The sequence below is a fragment of the Electrona antarctica genome (assembly GCF_951216825.1).
Source record: "Electrona antarctica genome assembly, chromosome: 15".
Taxonomy (NCBI): Eukaryota; Metazoa; Chordata; class Actinopteri; order Myctophiformes; family Myctophidae; genus Electrona; species Electrona antarctica.
This window is the reverse complement of record NC_136796.1, coordinates 26548210-26567301: the sequence shown is the minus strand read 5'-3', so window position 1 is coordinate 26567301 and position 19092 is coordinate 26548210. Positions and strand designations below refer to the sequence as shown.

The window sequence follows — 19092 nt, the reverse complement described above, 5'->3', positions numbered from 1 at the left end:
GTATATAAAACTGCAGGTGCCCATACGGTATACTAGGCAGCCTACCCAGGCCCATATACACGTTCCAAATAAGCCAAAAGCAATGATATTGTCTTTTCGTCCTGTTCTCGGTATAATGAAAATCGTTATAGTTTTTGTCTGCTGATGGTGCGTGCAACAGAACGCCTGTCGGTCTGTCGCTCCGTTCAGAGGATGATGCAGATGCACTGCGGTAAAACGCCTGTGAGGATGGAAGTAGCGCGGGCGCAGCGCTCAGTCCGCTCACATCACACGCAATTGTCGGTTGTACGTTGTTGACGGCTTTGAAATCAACAACATGGCGATGTATTAGTATATTTACCCACCCATACTAGTATTTCTATTCTATTCCTTTCCCTCCCGTATAGGCTACTCTCTCAACAAGCATAAACAATTGGCATGGGCCATGGGCCGCCCATGGCTAATGCTTGTTAAGCTATAGCCTATATATTGGGAATGTAGAAGTAGACTAGCATACATCTATCGCCATGACGCCATTGATTAAAAAAAGGAAATTAAAATAGCCTTGTATATGTATTTATATGTATAGCCATAGCCTACTGTTACTGACGCGCGCACGCGCGTGTGTTTTTATCTCTCCATTGAATCATATCATAACCGTCCCTTTAAAGCCTGCAAGCTGCAATCGTCGCACACATCGATAAATACATCTACGTAGGAAAACGTTATATATTGTTTTTCTGTTTCATTAAAATGTAGTTAGGTGTTTTAAGTAACCTCGCCTAGGCCCTAGGCTAGGGTAAGGCCAGATACAATCTGAGAACCCATCGTCAAAAAATAAAGTCAACAGTCTGTCTCGAGAGGCCAGATATAACCTCGCGTCACCAGCCAGATCATATTGACCTTATGCACACCGCTGCCATCTTGACAGCAATGTACTAACTAGGTGCAACTTCCCATTGACAGCCCATTCATCCAAACAGAAAAGTCCTATCTAATTGTATTAAACAACCTCAAACTCACCAACATTGCAGCTGTACGAAAAGCTTGAATTATCCTCTTTCTATCTGCAAAGTGTTTGTTTCATACAAATCCACATGTGTACGGTGGATTTTTATGAAACATGAAACTTTGCAGATAGTAAGAGGATAATTCAAGTTTTTCGTACAGCTGCAATGTTGTTGAGTTTGACGTTGTTTAATACAATTAGATAGGACTTTTCTGTTTGGATGAATGGGATGTCAATCAATGGGAAGCTGCACCTATAGTTCGCACGTTGCTGGCAAGATGGCAGTGTGGTCAATATGGTCAATAGCACCCTCGCCCCCTCGCCAGATAAGGTAAACGGTGGGCAGTACCTAACACCAACAGTGGGAGGCAGCACACACCAACACGGCGATCTGTCTGCTGGAATTGGGAAATACAAAAGAAGATGAATGAAGACATGAACTGATGAACATCTTTGACAAAACTGTAGGCTACTTAATTGGACCGAGGAAGTTTTTACAATTTCCAAAGAATGTTGTGTAATGCCAGGTAGCACTCCCACTGGCACTGTCTCTCAACTCTCACCCACAGTGGCAGTGATGAGTCTGACAGCGTGCGTGGACTGTTGATGCTGAGGCTAGCTTTAGCTACACAGGTACAACCACAAAATGCGTTACTATACTTACTTACAGTAGCTATCGTTAGCTTGCTTGTTTTGACGAGGCAAACTTATTTTCAAATATTGATATTATCATGCTGCGTATTGCACTTGACTTTACAGCAAAACCATCGCTTTAACGACATAAATCTAAAATAACTGCTAAATGTTGGCTGACAATATGGCTACTGGAGTCTCTACGGTATTTAGACTGTTTATGCTAACGCTAGATGCTAGTCTGCTTGGTAGTTTTTTGCATTACATTTGAGCGAAAAGAAGTTAGTAGTAGTTATAGCACCTTTGTCTAGTTGACCCCAACTCCTTCAAGCATGGTAAGCGACTAAGCGTCATGCTACTGAGGTTATGATAATAGTCTGGTCGTCCATCTGAATAGGATATCTTGCTTTGGTTGGATGCAGTTGCCAGGTGAAACTTCCTCATGCAGCTTCTTACATGACAAATGCAGGACAGCACATCATTTATAAAGAATGTCAGCGCAACAGCCTACATGTGTCTGGTATGAGTTGACTATATAAAATGTAATCAAAAATAGTCATTATCTACCCTTCAGGGCATCAAAGTGTATCATTGGACAGTGACCCCATGGTTCTCATAGTGCTCCACGACCATGGATCAGCCCTTCAGTGCTTCTAGTGCCCCAGCAGGCACGATTTTCCAAGTGTGTTTCCCTGGAGCCCGTGCTGCCGTGTTGGACAACCTGAACCGTCAGCGGGAGGAGGGCAGGTTGTGTGACCTCTCCATACAGGTGCAAGGACATGTCTTCAGGGCCCATCGCTGTGTGCTGGCTGCCTGTTCACCTTATTTCCACGACCAGGTAATTTATGAATGTGATATACAGTCATACATTGGGTGCGTTCAGAAATTCACACTGAGCGCACTAATGTTCTCGTTGATTTCTTCAGTACACTCGGTGGCCGGTGCGCTGTCGTTCGAAAATCTGGTGTGCTGGTTGCGCCCCGGGTGTGCCGAGTATCCGCACTGACCAACCCTACTCAGAAGTTGGGGTTTTTCTGTGCGAGTGTGTGTCACTGCGGCGTCTCGAGTGCTCCTCAGTAGCCTCGGTCCCAGGCTTACTCATCTGCGAAGAGAAAAGCCTGGTCACAACGTAAGGCAGAGACGGTATCGGCGGAAGTGTCGGCCAGAACTTCCGTCAGATGCATTTCCCCCGGATACGATATTCTTTCGACCAATCACAACACTTGTTTCATACACAGAATGTAAACTGATTTGTAAAGAGTCAACGTCATTTCCTTGAGGGGTACTTCCGCCAAAAATCCCACAACTTAACAAATGATACCGTCTACAGCGTAGGTCTTGCCCAGTGCAAGGTGAAAGCTAAGCTACTGTAGCAAGGCAACTTAGGCAAGCATTTAGTACATCACTATACAAGTGTTCATCATTTACATTGGCCCTAAATTAGCTGGGTGACCGCCCACCCAGCACAAAAACTGAGCACATTCCCGGTGTGCATATGCGAACGCACCCATTATTCTAACACATTTATAGTGTGGTGCACAAGGCAGACCATATGCATACTTTATAAAATATTAGTCATGATAGTGAAAAGGTAAAGACAAAGGTATTTCCAGAAGTGATTCAATGTGGTCTTCTATAGTCTGTCAAATGTGTTGTTCCTCAACAGGTGCTACTGAAGAATGTCACCACTGTGTCCCTGCCCTCAGTTATGGACCCAGTAGCCTTTGAGAGTGTCTTGAGCTCTGCCTACACGGGCCAGCTGAGCATTGTGCACGACGACATCGTCAACTATGTCACCGTGGCCAGCTTCCTCCAGATGTGGCACATTGTGGACAAGTGCACAGAGCTCCTTAAGAGGCCTCGGCCCCCTGCGGAGTGCACTGTCGTGGATGCTGCTGCAGGGCCTACTCACGCCGGCTCTTCCTCTCGGCAACAGTCCCCTAGCAGCACGGACTGCATGTACATGGAGAGGGAAGTGAAAAGGAGGGACAGGAAGCCTGACGCCCTGCCTCCCTTGGCCACATGGAGGAGGCCACAGCAGTTTTCACGATGGGGCCGTCCAAGACCCTCGCCAGCCCAACACTTGGCTGATTCGCAAATCGACAACCTTCCCAGCTTCGGGGAGAGTGAATACTCCAGCTGTGAAGAAGGATGGGTATCCAGCCATGAGAAAGTGAGCCCCTTCAGCCACGATGGCCACGGTCACAACAGCAGGACTCATCGTGACGGCGGGGTGTTCAACGGTGGCGAGGCATTGAGGCAGAAAGTCAGAGTTCATCAGAGGGGAGCAGCGCTCAGCTTGGAGAGACTGCATGATAGGAATAGAGACAGTGTTGAGAGTGGCGACGTGCTAGAGAAGAGGAGGACTGAAAGAAGAGCAATCGAGGCAGATGAAGGAATAGGAGATGAAGTGATGGAGAAGAGGGAAGGATTGGTGCAAACTGTCCATCCAGGTGAGAAACTGTTTCCCCAATCCCCATTCTAGATATGTGACTTATGTGTTTGTATTTTCTGACCTACATTAATGGGTTTTATTATATTTTCTGTTATCCGTTCTAGGAGATTTCCGTCCCGGCACACACCAGAGTGAGGACACTGGACAAGCAGTGGTCAAAGTGAGTGCAGAGGAAACGAAGGAGAAAGAGCAGCAGAGGGAGACACAGAAAGGTGTCCCTGCTTCAAACATGACCTCACTAACTGGTTGTGAAACTGAGGGCGGTGTTCCTGGTCCAACAACGCGAACACAGTGGCAGACCACCCCCTGGTCCCAGCCTGAGTCGAGGCCACAGGACGGAGCAGAGGACACCTACGATGAGGAGGATGTGGATTGTGGGCGCTTTACAGAGGGGACCTTCAGCGGAGACACATACGATGAGATTGAAGATGGCACAGGGCAGGTTTCCCAGAGACCTCTGCTGCCTGCATCTCCTGACAACGGTGAGTTCACAATGGGGGCGTCAGAGATTAACTGGCAGAGACCAGTGACCCCAACATCCAGTCGCCACCTATCCCCACCCTCTGCCCCATTCCCACCCTCCTCTTCACCCCCCACCCCATCCTCGTCGTCATCGCTCTCCCTCACAGGAGCCGCCTATACGGGCAAAGTGCACTTCTGCCACTGTGGCAAGGCCTACACCCTGAAGAGTATGCGTGACCGACACGTCAAGATGCAGCACCTAAACCTGCGGCCGTTCGGCTGCCCCGTTTGTGCCAAGTCCTTCAAGATGAAACACCACCTGACCAAGCACCTCAAGACACACGGAGGTCTCCGGCCCTACGAGTGCAGTGTGTGTGGGAAGAAAGTTATCTGGAGGGACAGCTTCCTGAGGCACCAGGCCCGCTGCGAGAGACTTGCTGCCAGCTCCTCTGCTAATGATGATGCTGTAAGTGTAGCGGCAGAGCTGGGCGACGGCTATAGCTATGGTTTTGATGAAGGGGATGCAGCTTTTCTGGCAGCAGGAGGCCAGGTGAAAGTGGAGGAAGTGGATTTTCCCATGGGTGGGATGCTGGGCAACGTGTCTGGGATTGTTGATGAGCTAAGGACTCAATCGAGGAGCCTGGACTGCCATGTTTTTAAAAAGGAGAGTTTTAGCTAAATAAATACGGCATTTCACTCTAGTCAGATTCTTTCAAGATTAAACATTAATGTATATATGAGTACATAAGCTTAAATGCTTTGGTTTTGGTTCTTCAACATTGAGCAGCAATAACAATAACCAACAAAGAATAGTGTAAAGACTTGTGTAAGGCAACAGAGGTATCTGTTGCTCAACATCACATCATAGTAATTCAGTGCATTTCAGTAATTGAATGAACAATGAACATACATATCCAGAAGGAATAAATATTAAACAATGTGCTTGAAAGGTGGAGATAATAGGCCATGTTGATGTAGCTTCAGATCCCATATACCGTACATTTACACTACAAAGGGAAATGTAAGCATCAAAGGGCAACCCTACAATGACCCCAGATAATTAATATTTGGTATAATTTGTATGTATACATAATAACCTGTACCTTACAGTAAGGTACAGGGGACATAGTTATCTACACATACAAATTGAAGCAGCCGGAAGGGTGTTAAATAGGTTGTGGATGAAAGGTCAGTTTGCCTTTGCTTTTCATCTCATCAGGGCAAGATGCTGTGGGCTGATTTAAAATAATCTTTCTAAAGGGCATGACATTTACATGAGGTATTCTTTTTAGATTGTAAATATATCCTTGTAGGACTAGGCAATATATTTATATTGTCAAGATATGAGGATTTTGGATGCGGTAATATGGCATAAATGTCTTATCCTGGTTTTAATCACATAAGCCTTTATTATACCTTCAAATATTGTCAATTGTATAAAAATGTGTAGTTTCACAATTTAAAGGAAATTGACACATTACGATATTATTGATATGGAGTATTGGTCAAAAAAGGACGACCGTTGAGCCGATTCTACTCTATGGCTCCGAGACATGGACACTTTCAAAGAAACTAGAGAAGCGGTTGGATGGCACTTACACCCGCCTTCTAATGAGAGCGCAAAATATGACTTGTAAGAGCCACCCATCGACTAATCTAATATACGGCAACGTTACCCGTGTTTCTTCACTAGTCCGATCCAGAAGAACACAGTTTGCCGGCCACTGCTACAGAGCCGACAATGAGGTTATATCTTCCCTTCTTCTCTGGAGTCCTGCCTCAAAGCAGACCAGAGGTAGAAATCTGTTGTTCTCTGATGTCATCGCTAGGGACACAGGCAGGAACTGGGGATGGCAATGAAGGACCGGGATGTCTGGCGTGATATTGTGAAATCCACAATCTCAACCGTGGTCGAAAAATGATGAAAATATTGTGATGTTTGATTTTGTCCGTATTGCCCACTACCTTGTTATACAGTACATCCTTACACAATATACTGTATCTTTACTTTCTCATAATTTTGGTACTGTTAAGGACTTTGAATATTAGAGAGCCAACAAGAATAATGGCTCTGCATAAAAAATGTAAGAAAGCTTCCTTTAACCTTGCTCGTATGTTGTCATTGCTGATTTCATGCTACTTTGAGCCAATTAATATAATCACAGGAACAGTGAATGTAGGATAAGAGTCTCTGCTAATTGTGGTTTAAGGGCCGGTGTCCTTGAAAAAATATTTCTCAGCAGTATTTCCAATGATGTGAAAGTTGTTTTTCCCATGGCTAGAATTAACAAGGGAATCCAACAGAAATTCTGCTTTATAGTTCCGTGGAGCGAAAATCGCTCTGAGTTTATGGCTTAGTGTATCTATTTTTGACATAATGAGACCCATTGTGATTTGTTGGTGAAGAGCCAGGTCATGTTAATGTTTACTGCTACAGTATATGATTCTTCCGCAGGGATTATTGCTTTATGATTGGGAGATTTTTTTTAAATCTTAAATCCTTATCCATAATTGGAGGTGGGCGCACCTTGCCTCAATTCTTCACTGTTTCACTCTTTAGTTGTGCTGAATAAACTTTTCGTTACATATTCTGATATGCAGTGTCCAAAGCCCTCATTCTTATAAACACATTTAATGGGAAGTTGTTGAAATGTATCAGTATTTCAATCTTGCACTTACATCTTTTGGTTGGTTTGTGGCAGTTATGTGTAAAGTTAAAACATGCTTGAAAATGTTTTATAAGTATATCTTATGCTACATTAGAATGGATACTAGGATATTGTAACACTTGGTGATCAGCAGGGCCGGATTAACACCTCTGAGGGCCCCTGGGCACTGAAGCTCGAAGGGCCCCCCTTCACGCGCGCGCAACATTTTTGCTGTTTCGGAGCCGTTTTGGGGCAGTTGTATGCCGTTATATTGGCCTATGTCCGGTCGCCTACCCCCCCCCCCCCCCCCCCCCCCCCAGAGTGACAGCCAATCTAGCGCATTGTTGCTGCTTTACACACAATTGCACTTTTCAGCTGCCCTTCTCACTAACAATAAAACACTAATCTTTTTAGACACCATTTCTTTAATTCAGATTTTATTTTTTTGAGGGGCCCCTGGTGCCCAAGGGCCCCTGGGCACGTGCCCAAAGTGCCCATATGGTAGATCCGGCCCTGGTGATCAGAGAATTCAATGTTATTTTGCACTAGATAGAATCATTAGCAAACACTTTAAAATCAAAGGAGACAAAATGTGAATTTGTTTTTTATTTCAAGCTAGGATCATCATTACAAAATGTAGGTATACACAGTGCCACAAGATGTCAGCAACCTCAGGCAAACATTGGCATTTTAATAATTTTATTGAACACATAATTACAGTGAACATACACATCGCCGATGTACAAAAGAAGAGAGGCAGTATCATTAATTATGCACAAATGAAGTTGAAAAGAAAATGTTTCCAAACATCACACTGTCCTTCAGTGTCCCAAGTCCTGTAACCACCTTTCGTTACCACTTTGACCTTTGAGCTACTTACCATCTGACCTTCTGAGTACCTTCTGTTAATAGATTTCTAAATAATATGTGAATGTCATTAGAACAAAGAATTAACACATTAATATACAAAGACGTTTCTATAAATGTGATAGATGCAATAAATGTTCATATAAAAAGAAAACGGACCACATTTTTAAGGCTTTTTTGTATTTTCAATTGTGTAACAGTGCATGCTGAAAGGGCATTTTATTAACTTGGATAGCATAATGCTATTCATGTTTATGTATTAAAGGGAAGGCAGGTAAACCAAATACCAAATGTGTTAAGTAAAACAATATTAGTCTCCATTTACCATTTATGTGCAAGTTTCCAGTTGAATCTTCAAATGCATCACACAACCACATACTTTACATGCAATAACTTTTACACAGTCACACACAACACATACGGTACAACAACCACTAATACTCAGACACACACAAAACACATAAAGGTGTAGGACGAGGTTTGTCACTGCTGTTGCTGAAAGCAGGAAGCCATATAAAGCATACATCATGTACAAAATGCAGACAACAGGGATACAAAAACAAACAGTTTCCATGAATACACCTTGAACGCCAGACAGACTAGACATTAGCACCATCAGACCAATGTTCAGGAATGGGTGATGTGATACAGTAGCTCATTGAGCAACATTTTACAGTAGGATGTTTTGCTCTTATAAATACATGCAATATATGTTTACTGCATTACCAAACCTTATAGCATTACAAAGCCAAGTATATAGAGATGTACATAAAACTAACCCTCATAATTAGAATAAAAATGAATGTATAGCAACATTGTAACTAAATTACATGTACATGCTCGTCCCCCCCCCCCCCCCCCCCTCAGTGACCACATACATTCCAACAGACTGCATAATATACTGCCTATGACATTAACCACACGGCGGCCATATTGCTCTTATGTCATACCCGGGTGTGATGGAAGAGCTAATTGGTCATCATGTGACTATGGTCAGTTGTGTCACTGTCTAAAAACAAAGGAGCGTGATGTTAGTTGGTTAACATATCTTGATGTTGTGAGTCCACTGAACGCAGATCTTTGCCATTTTCTTCATCCTGCCCCGTCTCATTTGGATCTGTGGTTGGTTCCTCGGTGGAGGGCTCAAAAGATGGTGCTCCAGCGTTTGGGGGGTGGACGGGACTTGGTTTCTCCCTGGGAAGAGATGTAGAAGTAAGAGCATCAGGTGACTGACAGATCCAATGCCTGCCTTCTGCAACTAAACATGGTGTCCATGCAAGAGCAATCTCAGGTGCTGCAATTTTCAGCGAAAACAATGTTGCAACTTGTTGACTTTTGCTTTTGGTAATAATTTCTGATTGTCAACTAGTTCACATTGGTAGGGAATAGGGATTCAAAACGTTGAGTATTGACAGCTGAGGTAGATTAAGTATACATAAATAATACAATATAAAATGTATTGCAAACTTAATGACAGATGCACAAGCCTGAGTTTTCAATTTGCATGATGTGATTTTTACATGTTAAATTATTGCACAGGAGATTGTTAGTTTCTTATTATGGTGGAATGTGAAAACATGATACTGCATAACAAATGGAAAAGAAGGAGCACATATAAACTATATATATATAATATGAATGGCAAAATGTAGCTTGTATAAAATAATAATGAGAAACCATATTATATTAAGGTACTACTAGCTACTACTCACTGATCTCTGTTGATAGCATCACTGTTGTATTGAGGCAAACACAAACAAAGCACAGTGTTTACCAGGTATATTCTGTACTCTGGGAAAGGATCGAGTGCTATAATTTGGTTGCAACATGGAGATGAACATTAGGTGAGCTCACCAGGTTGAAGATTCGGGACAGTGTGCTTTGGTCTCTGCGACGTCTGAGGGGTGACTTGGTACTCTCAGCACGTGGTGTGGCCTATGAAAAGATGTTTTATAAGTACGGATGGAGGCAGGCTTGATCTGAAACAGGACCTGGAGCCATGTTGATGATGTTTGTTTTTGAAATCCGAACTGGAAGTTAATCAAACCATTCAGACTAGAATAAAGTAAAGAGTTTTCGCGTAAACTATGTTGACTGTAGATAGTCATAAAAAGGGAGCCATTGTTCAAATATTGACTCTTTACTAGATTAAGCTAACTGCAGATGTTTTTTTCCCCCCACATTGAGTTCCACTGACATAATCATTGTCAAACATGGTCAAGTAAAAAAGAAATCCAGAAACAATGCTTTATAAGGCTATTATGAAAGTAGCCTTTATTCAGACTAATAATACCATTCTGTGTATTTGTGGAAATTGCCATTGAGCCAATGAGCACGTGAATATGGTCAATGATGGATTATGTAAATGGAACCAAATGTGAGAAAGAAAATACGAAAAATCCACTGGGGTTATCCTTTAAAATAAGGAATACAGCATTTTAAATGTACTATTGCATGGTGTTCACAACACCAGTCAGGAGTGGAATCTGCGTTCTGATGAAAACCACACATCTGCAAAGAGTTTTTTTGTTTTTGGAATGTTATCTTCTCATTTGATTTTCGTATTTCTTTTTAGTTATGTGGCGCTTTTGACATATTTGAACAGCCTGATCACTTACAGGCATATAGCACACCACACATATACAATCAATATAAACAACTTAAGGTGGTGAAAAACAAACAAAAAGAACCAATTGCAGTTATGTGAATTTGACACGTCAGTGGCACTGTACAGATGAAACAATGGACTGTATTCGGTGAATAGCATAAACAAGACGATAAGGAAATGTGAAATGAGCATATTCAGATGCATAACGACGACCTTTACGGGAGAGAGAATGGATTACAAACACATAGCTCAAGAACAATGGGACACACAAGAGGATCACTGTCATATCTCTGACACATACAGCAGGATGGTTCACTCTGGACAAATCACAAATGGGAAGAAATGGCAAGGAGCCAAAACAGGTGGATTAGTGAGTCATCTTCTCCACAGGGGGGAAAGAGAGGTGACAGAAAGTAGAGAGCGGACAGGTAGAGGAGATGGTAGGAGGACATTGATGCAGGCCAAGAGTTCCTGAGAGAGAATTTTATTTTTTACCAGCGACGGCTCATAAATAGTCGAGCAGTTTCAAAGTCATCCAGAAGCAGTGAGTCGCTCTGGATTGAAGCAAAAGGGGAAGGGGGATTGAAATGTTATGAAGTAAATAAGCCTGTTGTTCTGTATATCTAATTATAATATAATGAATCAATGAATAGCATTGAGACTGAATCAATTAATGATGGATCATTCAACCAATCAATCGTGCGTGCGTGCGTGCGTGCGTGCGTGCGTGTGTGCGTACGTGCGTGCCTGCCTGCGTGCGTGCGTGCGTGCGCTTGTGTGTGTGGGTGGCAGTATTTGGATTTGAAGAAAGAAAACACAGAATAAGGAAGACAGGAGGACAAAGCAGAGGCACCAACAGAAGACAGTTTAGGTAAGACAAAGACTGGCCAACACGTCACGAAGGTGCTCTGAAGAGAAGACACCAGTGAATTCTGGTTACACACAGAACTGTGAAAGCAGCAATAGGATTTAGATCAATTTGAGAGTGAAGACTAAATGACATACCAAGCCCAAGGCATCCCTCCACTGGACATGAAAGAGAAAGGGAACAGCAAACATGATGTTTGGATAGGATACTAGCTCTGTCTCTGCCTGTTTGCAATTTGAATATTTGTAGCAACAATTCCTAGAAGCATTTTCTAGGCATTATGTGGCAACATAATGGCATGTTATATGAATATGTGCAGTACCTGCTGTAACAGAACCCTGCTAACATATTGCTGTTGTGGACATGCAGTCATTTCAAATAAAGGATTGTTATGAGTCTCATCTGCACGGACTGAAGGACTGGAAGACTAATAATACTGTAGTTCTATCCATCCCTATGTCTCTAAAACGTAACCCCTGTACTACCTACTACTACCATAAACCAAACATTCTGAAAATGCACTCACCCTGGACTTAGGAGAGGGGAGAGGAGAGGAAACCTGAGAAACAGGACAATGACATCAGTGTGACTGCTTTTTAATATACAGCAGACTTAACTCTGAAATCCAAATCAATTTATGGTTACGATTCTGATTGAAGGGTGAATTCAAACATTATCAGTATGTAAATAAGACAGAGCAGGGCAAAAGCGATTAGTATCCTCTGCTTGAAAGAAACAGTGAAATCACAAGAAGTAAACTAAGATGAAAGAGTTGATACCAGTCATATAGACACTGGTGTAACACATGTCAGTAAAGTAACCATGTTGGTCGACAAAGAGCAAAATGCAGTATTTGTATATTTAAATGGTAAGGGACGGGCAAAACAATGGTGAATGTATATCTAGGATCAGGATACTCACAATGCTCCTGAAGAACTGCACAACAGCATTTTCAGCAGGTTTGCGACGGGAAGAGCCTGTTTGGGGTGAGGCGGTTTGACCCCGGAATGATCCCTGAAAGACATTGTACAAGGTTTTGTGTAGTTGTTCCCGTGCCTATTTTGAAATTAAATGGTTTTTAAATGGCATCATTGTATTTGCAGTTCAGCTGGTCCCTCAGGTGTAGTAGTATAACTTTAGAACAGAAACTATAAAGGCATCAAATGTTATATTTATTAAATGTATCAAAATATATTATTTAAACAAATATAAAATTGGGACACCACCACACATTGGGCACCGGAATTTTCCACATAATATTGAGTAAGCCTTTCAAAATATCTTAATACTGTACATTTTCTAATTTGGTTACTTGTGTCAACAGCAAAATGCCTTTGAAGTTGGATTTGTGGACAGACAAATATGGCATAATTAAATTCCATAATAGAGATGAAAGTTTAAAGCTTAGCACATAACACAAGTAAAGATTGTGTATTTAAAACGTGGGAGATACTGGTTCGTGGATGCCTGTATTATAACCGTACACTCACCTTCTATATAGTAATACAACTATGAATTTATGTACTGTAGGCTTATGGTCACATAATACCTTACTGACATTAGCATGGCATTGCACTGCATAGCATAACATGTAGGTTGATGTGACTATAAACTCTTAATATGCATTTCTGCTTAATAAATGGAGCCTTGTTTAGGAGTGGACAGGGCTCTCTCTAAAAATAAGATTTGACCTATATAAATAAAGGTCTAAATAAAATAAAAGTCAAATAATCATAAGTCATTGCCGACTTATCGATTAGTAGATAGTAGATTAGTTTAATTGACAGAATTGTGAATTGAATACAGTTGTAATCATGCAGAGAGAGACCAACCTTTTCAGGTATATTATCTTCCAATAGTTTAGACTTCTGAGTACTGAACATTCTAATGATGATGTAACAATGGCAAACGGCCAAATAAGAATAGAATGGTAGAATTCAGTAGAAATTCTTAGAAAAAATATATAGCCAGAAAATGGTTTATAATACCGGTAGACTGTCCAGACATCTCTACATTCAAATTTAGAATGGATTGAGCCTCTCCCTTTACACCCACACTCATCAGTACACTGCAAAATCCTGAGTGTGCAAATGAAATCACATGGAAGGAATTTGCTGTGTGCTAACCAGTCCCACTATTGGGATGTTTCACCATGAGTAGACCATTTTGTATGTTTTACATTATTGAAAACTCTATATAAAATGTAGAAACAAAACACAACAACGAAACACATTTAGGGACACATCCTGTACCATGGCATGGAGTAACCCTACAGGGTATGGCTTTTATAAACTGGAAAATGTATATCTTGACATTAGTGGCAGTCTTTGACATTAACAACACATCCATATCTCTGAACAACTTCCTATAAGAAATAGCCACTTATGAGAGAAAGTTGCTATTTACAAAAGCTCGCGAGTGCATGCCATATAAATTTCCTGCGGCTAGCCCAGGTTTGAATCCGACTGGGGCTCTTTGCTGCATCTCATCCACCCTCTCTTTCCTGCCTTTCTTGTGTCTCTCATTGTTCACTATCAGAAAGAAGAAATGCTGAAAAGCAGTCACTTGATTTCAGAATATCTGTAAATGTATTGAACCCTATAAAAAATAATAAAGCATGCTGGTTTGGCATAAGGTTGATAAAGGTGATTGAAAGGTGGATCATATTCGCTGGATAGGAATCTTCTTTTTCTGCCTCATATTAAAAATAAATCCACAGAGAAATGCACTTTTTGCCAAATTAATTTGTCAGAGGCTAAATGATTGCTTAACTAACATTCCATGATGTGATGTGATCCACCGATCCTTTTTTATATCTAGTCATAAAGTAAGATCCTATTAGTGTAGGTGAACAAACTGCATTCTTCCCGCATACGCACCAACTTCTAGCCTAGCATGGCCAGACTGTGTAGATATTAGTCTGGAATCTCTGTGGAACTGCCAACGTTCCACCGAGCAAGGCACTTGCACTAGGCTGTAACTACTTGACATCAGGACTTAAAAGACTGCAGTGTTATTGAGCAGCTCCAAGCTGTATATCTGAGTACAATTTCTATCTCATATCGTAAAAAAACACAACTATGATGTGTTTGTTAATTAATAAAAAAAACGATTCACTTTGTGACACATGTCAGTAACCTTGCTTAGCATCACTTTAAGTATGGAGTATTAAGGATTTAAAGGCCTGAACCATCCCATTGTTAAAAGTTTAAAAACGTTATCCATCCCTTTTGGTGAAGGTTTAAAAACCTGAATCACCCATTTAAGTAAATATTTCAAAACCATTTTCAGTAGAGTATATGCTCACCTTGCTTCTTTTCTTTTTGTCCCCTCCAGACAAGAGTTTACTAATCTGATCCATGAGGCCGGGGCTCTTCTTTTTCCTCCCTAGCCCTGAGGTGCTTGCCGTGGACATGCTAGTGGTTGGTTTGGTTGGGTGGGGTTCGAGGCGCTCTGTATCTACCACACACTGTTGGAGTAGTCCTCTTCCAAGCAATCCAAAGTCCACTAATGCCAAGACCCGTCTGTGCTACTTCAGGATAGTTCGCTGCCCATCTGACGCAGAGGGGGCTGTCTTTGAAGGTGTCGACTGCTGGTCGCGGGGCATCATGGGAGATGAGGTGGGTCAGGTGGGGAGCGAGGGTTAGGCGGTGGCAGTGGCATCCATGGTTCTGGCCTGGCTCCAGGCATTCTTTGGACCTTCAGTGCCTGTGGAGTCAGTCACTGCCGCCCTCGATATGGGCCAGCCATTGTTCCTTTCTCCCCATCTGCCTCACCCAGGGCCAACGGGACAACAAGGGTTGTCTATGAGCCTGAACGAGGACCCTAATGCAAAGCAGTAAAACAGTACTGTGAGCCTATTGTTAAAATGGCTCCCGTTCATCTTCTTAATTTATTGTATTTAAAATCGAACATACAGGCACCTAAATTAACATATGGAGTGGACTGAAGGAACGGGAACTCTCATTGTGTGGAAGGCGTCAATGGCTATGGACATAGTCAGCCCAGCAGCTTTGTGGTTTTAAAAGTAATAACAAATTGAAAACTCAGTTTTTATTTTTTAGATTTAGTAATTTCTCATACTGTTTAAATCTCCAGTTTCATGGTGCAAGATAATTCAAGTGAACTACAAATATATTGGTGTGATAAACTGCACTGCAAGTTAACCAATGATGCTTTTGTTAAACTCTGAGAGTGACTGAAAAACATCTTGCACATTGCTATTGCAACATTAACATTGTTTATTGACTCAGCACTATGTATTAAATGATGATGTTCTGCACACATGAAGGTTGGCTTGAACTCCACACTCTCTCCGGTACTTCAACATAGAAGTTTTCCTGCATCTCAGAGTTTTGTCTTATGTTGTTTTTTAATTACTATTATCATTTGCTATTGTGCCACATGAAGAATAGTCTTGGATATGTTGTTTCATTCACACTGGTTACAGTAGCCAGTGAAGTGGAATCTGTTCAAGGTTAAGTTGTGTTAGAAAACACCCATGCCCCGGAATATTAATATTTTGGAACAAATGCCTTTTGTTTTAGTAACTTTGTGAGAAAAGAAAAACAGCTCTGTTCAGTTCAATTGTGTAGGAGGCAGTCTACAAGTGCATCTAAACATATCTTAAATGAAAATGAACTGACAGAGGCATCAAGAGGGGCTGCTTTAAATAGAAGATTAAATATAATAATACAGTTGCATAACTAGCCATAACCATAACCCTAAAACACATTTATTTTGCTTTAGAGATCACACAGAAAGAGACCCCCCCCCCCCCTGTTTTCCCTCTACGCCAAATCTCTTCAGCAAGTTCATAAGCATCACATTGTGATCTTGTAGATCCGCTATTTTAGGCAATATCCCAGAATAGGGGTGCTAGGATTCATGTGGTTAAAGGGTTGGCTGAAGTTATCTACAGCAGAGTTTATTTGCCTTATTTGTATTGTTGGAACATTGGGATTATGTCCAATGCCACCTCTACACTGTTTCCAGTGACATTATTCTGTATTTGGAATGCATGCCCCAACAATAACAACATACATTGCAAATGAAAATGAAAAGTCTACTTAACCATATTTACAGACTATTACTGTATTATATTATATTTTGGTTGGATTTCATAGTACAGTTATAGGTTATTTAAAGATAGAAGCATTTCCAGAACATAAATGAACAAAAAGCAAAGTAACCATTCCTAGTGCTAGGCTAACTAGGAATTTACAATCTGCCTAACCAGAAAATAGTTACTATGAGTAAGCAATGTATTTACAGCAACAGCTGGGTCCGATAGTATAGCCACTGTACACCAGCCTTACTGACTCAGTGAAAATATTCCATAGTAATGATGAAAAATTTCAGCTATGCTAATTCCATAGAGTAAAGAGTGAATGGGTGGGTGAATGCCATCATCCGCAAACGTGCCTCCTTACTATAGTATGTGGCCTAACGTGCCTCCTTACTATAGTATGTGGCCTAGATGGAGGTGAAATGTTTGCACAGTTTCAACAATTTCAATCACTCTGCAATTGTTGCGCCATGGAGAGGGGCACTGGGAGGAGGATATATTTGTCTTATAGGGCATGTACTGTACACAGTAGTGCATCTGTTATTCCTATAGGGAAGGGACTCAGTCCAAGCGCCCACTGACCTGACAGTGATAGAGAGCAGGAATGCAGAGAGTGGGTCGACCACACTGCATGTGCCCTCGTGTCAGAAGAGCCTTGGCTTTGTTCCTGGGGCCGGAGGGTTGAGAGAGAGCGCGGTGGAAACAATGGCGGCCATGGATGAGAGCTGTGGGACACAAACATGGGAGACATCCTTGAACCCCGGGTGGAATGTTGATCTAGACCAAGACGCCCACCAAGAGAGGCAGCTAAATATCTGCTACTTCACTGGGCATTGTGAGTTGAAGAACCCACCAGTGGAGCTGGGAGGGGGAAAGAAAGCCATCCTCTGTTCCATAACATGTGGGGAAAGAGAATGCAGGAGATGGTTTGATTGGACTTGATTAAAGATAGTACAGTACCTGCATACCCAATCAGACAACAGATCTGGAACATTTTTCACTCTCCTACAGTACATGCCCTAAAATATAATCTCTATACTCTGTAGTACAACTTTGTTGCTCGTCGAAAAAACGGATCTCCAAGTGAAAAACATGGCAACCTGCAAGCATCAGTGCATCACGTCACTTGAAGATCAATTATTCTTCAAGCGACACAATTGTACATTTAAGTAGCCTAATTAGGCCTAATAAAAACCTTAATAGCAGCAGGGCCTTGAGAATACCCTCAGGGCACTGACACAAGAGTGCATGATATTGTTAGGAGACTAAACAAATGATAGCATTATACTCCAGTCCGGTACCATGTCCTGCTGCCAAATGTTGATTGAATCACTGGCTTTCTACCACCCAGGCATTTGCATTGACTTGTTTACCAGTTAAATGATCACTCTGAGGGTGTCATAGCTCATGCTATTAGATCATACATCTATACAAATGTCAACTGGGAACAATGGCCAATTTTCACAGACTGAACTGAAACACTACACAAATACTGAAACAAAAAAGTCTTATGGTGTCTAAAATGGTCTTGTAGTAGAAAAATATCCTGTTTGTTTATTGTCTAATATCAAATAATTTCAATAATGTTTTAAACACAAGACAGGTCTAATAACATTGTGGCTCACATGGATCTCAGACTTCATATTGACAGCCTGCAAAGATTTCAGTTCAATCCGAGCGCCATTGACTTCCATCATAACATTATTAAAGTGAACATTATAAAAAATACACATATATGTAAAGAAGGTGGTACTTCTTTACAATTCACATTAAGACGCAACAAAATATCAGTATGTCCATTAATCAAATCCAAATCTAATAACAATGGTTCTCAAAGTGTGGTCTTTGAGGGGGTTCCAGGTGGTCCCCAGCTAAATGAGGTAATCTAGCAACAAGTACATATTAATTTGACCGTCCTTGACATGAAACAGTTAGAGAAATACTTACAACATTTTGTACGAGGAGAAAGGGGGGAAGCATGGGAATGTGTTCTTGGCCTCAGCGTCCATTTGATGTCATCAGTTACTGGTGATGAATAGCTGTTGTCATCTATAGGCTACAATGACAGCAGACAGGGAGGTCATTCAGGGTTACACAGACAGCAGAGTAACACAAAAGCGTTACTAGTGGAAGTCAATTTACTTTTTATATTTTTTTATAGAGGGATAGACAGTAGGCTGACAGGAAATAGGGAGAGAGATGGGAGGTGACATGCAGTAAAGGCTCGGGATCGGGATCGGGAGACGAGCCCGCGGCACACTGCCGACTGGACTACCAGCCAGGGTGCCTGGACCGCTGAGCCACGGGCCAGGCCCGTCAGTGCTTTTATGCCAACTCAATGTCCGTGATTATATTTCAAAGCAAGGTTTGTTTAAAATATACAAGAAAGGCAGGTGATGCTATGATTTGTGACCTGATGTTATCTAATTTCAGTCTTTTATGGGATATAGCTCAATAGCTGTCCTATTTTCCACATTTTAGAAATGTTTTTGTCC

At 41.7% G+C, this 19092-nt stretch overlaps 2 protein-coding genes across 4 annotated transcripts; one reads left to right on the top strand and one right to left on the bottom strand.

The window, feature by feature from the left end:
• Nucleotides 1-1334: 1334 nt before the first annotated feature.
• zbtb22a (zinc finger and BTB domain containing 22a) lies at nucleotides 1335-6557 on the top strand. Of its 3 annotated transcripts, none has more exons than XM_079522390.1 (4): nucleotides 1335-1621; nucleotides 2196-2459; nucleotides 3288-4074; nucleotides 4181-6557. In XM_079522390.1, the coding sequence occupies exons 2-4, from the start codon at nucleotides 2253-2255 to the stop codon at nucleotides 5215-5217; spliced, it is 2031 nt and encodes a 676-aa protein (XP_079378516.1). In that variant the 5' UTR covers nucleotides 1335-1621; nucleotides 2196-2252; the 3' UTR covers nucleotides 5218-6557. The 3 variants fall into 3 exon arrangements, with proteins under 3 accessions (XP_079378516.1, XP_079378517.1, XP_079378515.1); XM_079522391.1 differs by having other exon boundaries at nucleotides 2178-2459; XM_079522389.1 differs by having other exon boundaries at nucleotides 1335-2459.
• Nucleotides 6558-7777: 1220 nt separating this feature from the next.
• mbpa (myelin basic protein a) lies at nucleotides 7778-15101 on the bottom strand. The gene is made up of 6 exons (XM_079522392.1): nucleotides 14837-15101; nucleotides 12451-12543; nucleotides 12056-12088; nucleotides 11667-11687; nucleotides 9908-9988; nucleotides 7778-9247 (listed from the first exon to the last, which is right to left on the bottom strand). Exons 1-6 carry the CDS (start codon nucleotides 14942-14944, stop codon nucleotides 9197-9199), a joined length of 387 nt encoding a protein of 128 aa, XP_079378518.1. The 5' UTR covers nucleotides 14945-15101; the 3' UTR covers nucleotides 7778-9196.
• Between the last annotated feature and the right edge of the window lie 3991 nt (nucleotides 15102-19092).

What these genes read in the sequence shown, in the direction of transcription:
- mbpa (XM_079522392.1), bottom strand. Translation starts at nt 14,944, where the DNA reads ATGTCCACGGCAAGCACCTCAGGGCTAGGGAGGAAAAAGAAGAGCCCC. An exon ending in ACAAAAAGAAAAGAAGCAAG is followed by an intron (nt 12,544 to 14,836) that starts GTGAGCATATAC and finishes AATGTCTTTCAG; the next exon opens with GGATCATTCCGGGGTCAAAC. An exon ending in TGTCCCGAATCTTCAACCTG is followed by an intron (nt 9,248 to 9,907) that starts GTGAGCTCACCT and finishes ATCTCTTCCCAG; the next exon opens with GGAGAAACCAAGTCCCGTCC.
- zbtb22a (XM_079522390.1), top strand. Translation starts at nt 2,253, where the DNA reads ATGGATCAGCCCTTCAGTGCTTCTAGTGCCCCAGCAGGCACGATTTTC. An exon ending in CACCTTATTTCCACGACCAG is followed by an intron (nt 2,460 to 3,287) that starts GTAATTTATGAA and finishes GTTCCTCAACAG; the next exon opens with GTGCTACTGAAGAATGTCAC. An exon ending in GGTGCAAACTGTCCATCCAG is followed by an intron (nt 4,075 to 4,180) that starts GTGAGAAACTGT and finishes TATCCGTTCTAG; the next exon opens with GAGATTTCCGTCCCGGCACA.